The sequence below is a fragment of the Notothenia coriiceps genome, unplaced genomic scaffold (genome assembly GCF_000735185.1).
Source record: "Notothenia coriiceps isolate Sejong01 unplaced genomic scaffold, NC01 NC01_scaffold00017040, whole genome shotgun sequence".
NCBI classification, from domain to species: domain Eukaryota; kingdom Metazoa; phylum Chordata; class Actinopteri; order Perciformes; family Nototheniidae; genus Notothenia; species Notothenia coriiceps.
The window spans coordinates 31,393-33,157 of NW_011349741.1; the positions used below are offsets into that span (position 1 = coordinate 31,393).

Consider the following 1,765-nt stretch of genomic DNA (forward strand, 5'->3'; position numbering starts at 1 on the left):
GGGGGGGGGGGGGGGATGGAGAGACATTTTGGGGAACATTTACATGCACAAAAACCTATACAACACACTACAGGAAAAGGAAAAGCATAATACGGCCCCTTTAAGATATGTTGTTTATCACCCGACCCTAGAAAATATTGTTTTTGATATAGTATACTCCCAGATGATGTCCCCCAGCTCTTAAACACAAGCATGGTGTGTGTGTGTTTATGTGTGTGTGTCTCACCTTCTCTCTGCTGCTGTTAGCAGTGATGGACCTCTGTGTGGCTCCTCTCAGTGCTGTTCTGTAGTTGTAGAAATTGCTTGAAGGGTCCATCTGATGCTATGGAGGGAAGAAAAAAAAACAGTCAGTTTGAGATAAAGCAAAAAAACGTTTTAGAAGAGCCACTAAATGAGGAAAGGAATCAAAAAGCTCTCAATTTAACATATTAAGCAGTTTTTTATCCCGTTGAAAGTCTTGGTTTTTGGAAATCTTCAATTTAAACTGTGCTTACTCAAAGCCTTAGTGTTGTGACAGAAGCCTGTTGGAGCTTTGTGATGCAGGAGAAAGACAATGCTATGGAGTCTGTGACCTCAAACAAACTGAGGAGCACATTAACTCCCTGCACCCATTGCAGAAAATTACCACTTGGGACAGAATGTTCAGCGTTCAACTCAACTAGGACGGAAGAGGAGAGTTAAAGTAACTCATCAAAGGGGTAAAGAGATGAGGAGGTGTGTGATTGACAGAAGCAGAGAGACAGAGATGAACTCCGGTGAGACATGAGGGGAACCTAAATAACCGAGTCTTTGAAAAGAAACCCAGCCTGACTCGTCTCCGCCTCAGATCTCTTCTTTCAAAAGAACGACTGATGTCCTACTGCGCTCAGAGAGCATCCCCCCTGCTGTGTCTGTGGATTCTCCTCAGGTAGCAACACCCTCTATGCATACAAACATACATATGCATAGAGCATGGTGGAAGGAAAGGTAGACATCTGCTTTTATGAACTATTTCTAGGGTTGCCTTTGGAAAATTGAAAACTAAATAAAACTACGCCTCACAAAAAGAAAACGATTAGTCAACCGCTTAGATATGTCCCACCCCTTAGCCTATCACGTACAATATGGTTGAGCGCTAGCCAATAGGAGCGTGAGAGTTACGAGGTGATGAAGGCAGAGGAAACTCGACAGTGTTTATCAACCTATGTGAGCTCTATGTGAGTCACAGTCACATCTCTGCTCTGCTCTCCCACTCAGATCAGTTTTATTTTCCCCTCCAGCTTTAACTTTGTTCATCTGCCTTTATCATTGCACTTAACCAAACAATTGACTGACAAAAGAAGAAGCTCAACCACACACTCACACCGTGGTTAGTCATCAGTGTTGAAAACAACCAACCACGGAGTTGCTAGTATGTGTGGGCATACAGGAGAAGCGAGAATTGGAAAATTAAAACTGAAAAGAAGATGACATAAATGTTGAAAATGCAACTGCTTTTTATAGATTTTTTAAAGCAAACTTACTTCTAAGATGTCAAACTTGGCCGTTTTGATCTTACTCCATGTCTTCTTTAGCCGAGACACAGGACTCATGTTCATCCCAGCTGCAAGATAGACACAAAAAGAAAACGAAAAAGACAATGAGAGAGATATCACACATTCAAGAATACACCCTAACATGATCGCATGAACACATGTTATTTTCCCATAGAACCAGACAGACGCACATCCCCCCCTCTCCGCCCTTCCTCCCATGTCAGTCATCCTTGAACATCCCTTCACCTCCC

At 42.7% G+C, this 1,765-nt stretch overlaps 1 protein-coding gene across 1 annotated transcript in view; it reads right to left on the reverse strand.

Moving 5' to 3' along the window:
* The window catches only part of LOC104950000 (ras-GEF domain-containing family member 1B-A), a 39,180-nt gene that overhangs the window by 7,921 nt on the left and 29,494 nt on the right, over window positions 1–1,765 (reverse strand). Inside the window, exons 9-10 of the mRNA XM_010776436.1 lie at window positions 1,503–1,582; window positions 227–322 (exon numbers count right to left, since the gene is read on the reverse strand). Of these exons, the coding sequence (XP_010774738.1) occupies window positions 227–322; window positions 1,503–1,582 (176 nt within the window). The remainder of the gene's footprint in view (window positions 1–226; window positions 323–1,502; window positions 1,583–1,765) is intronic.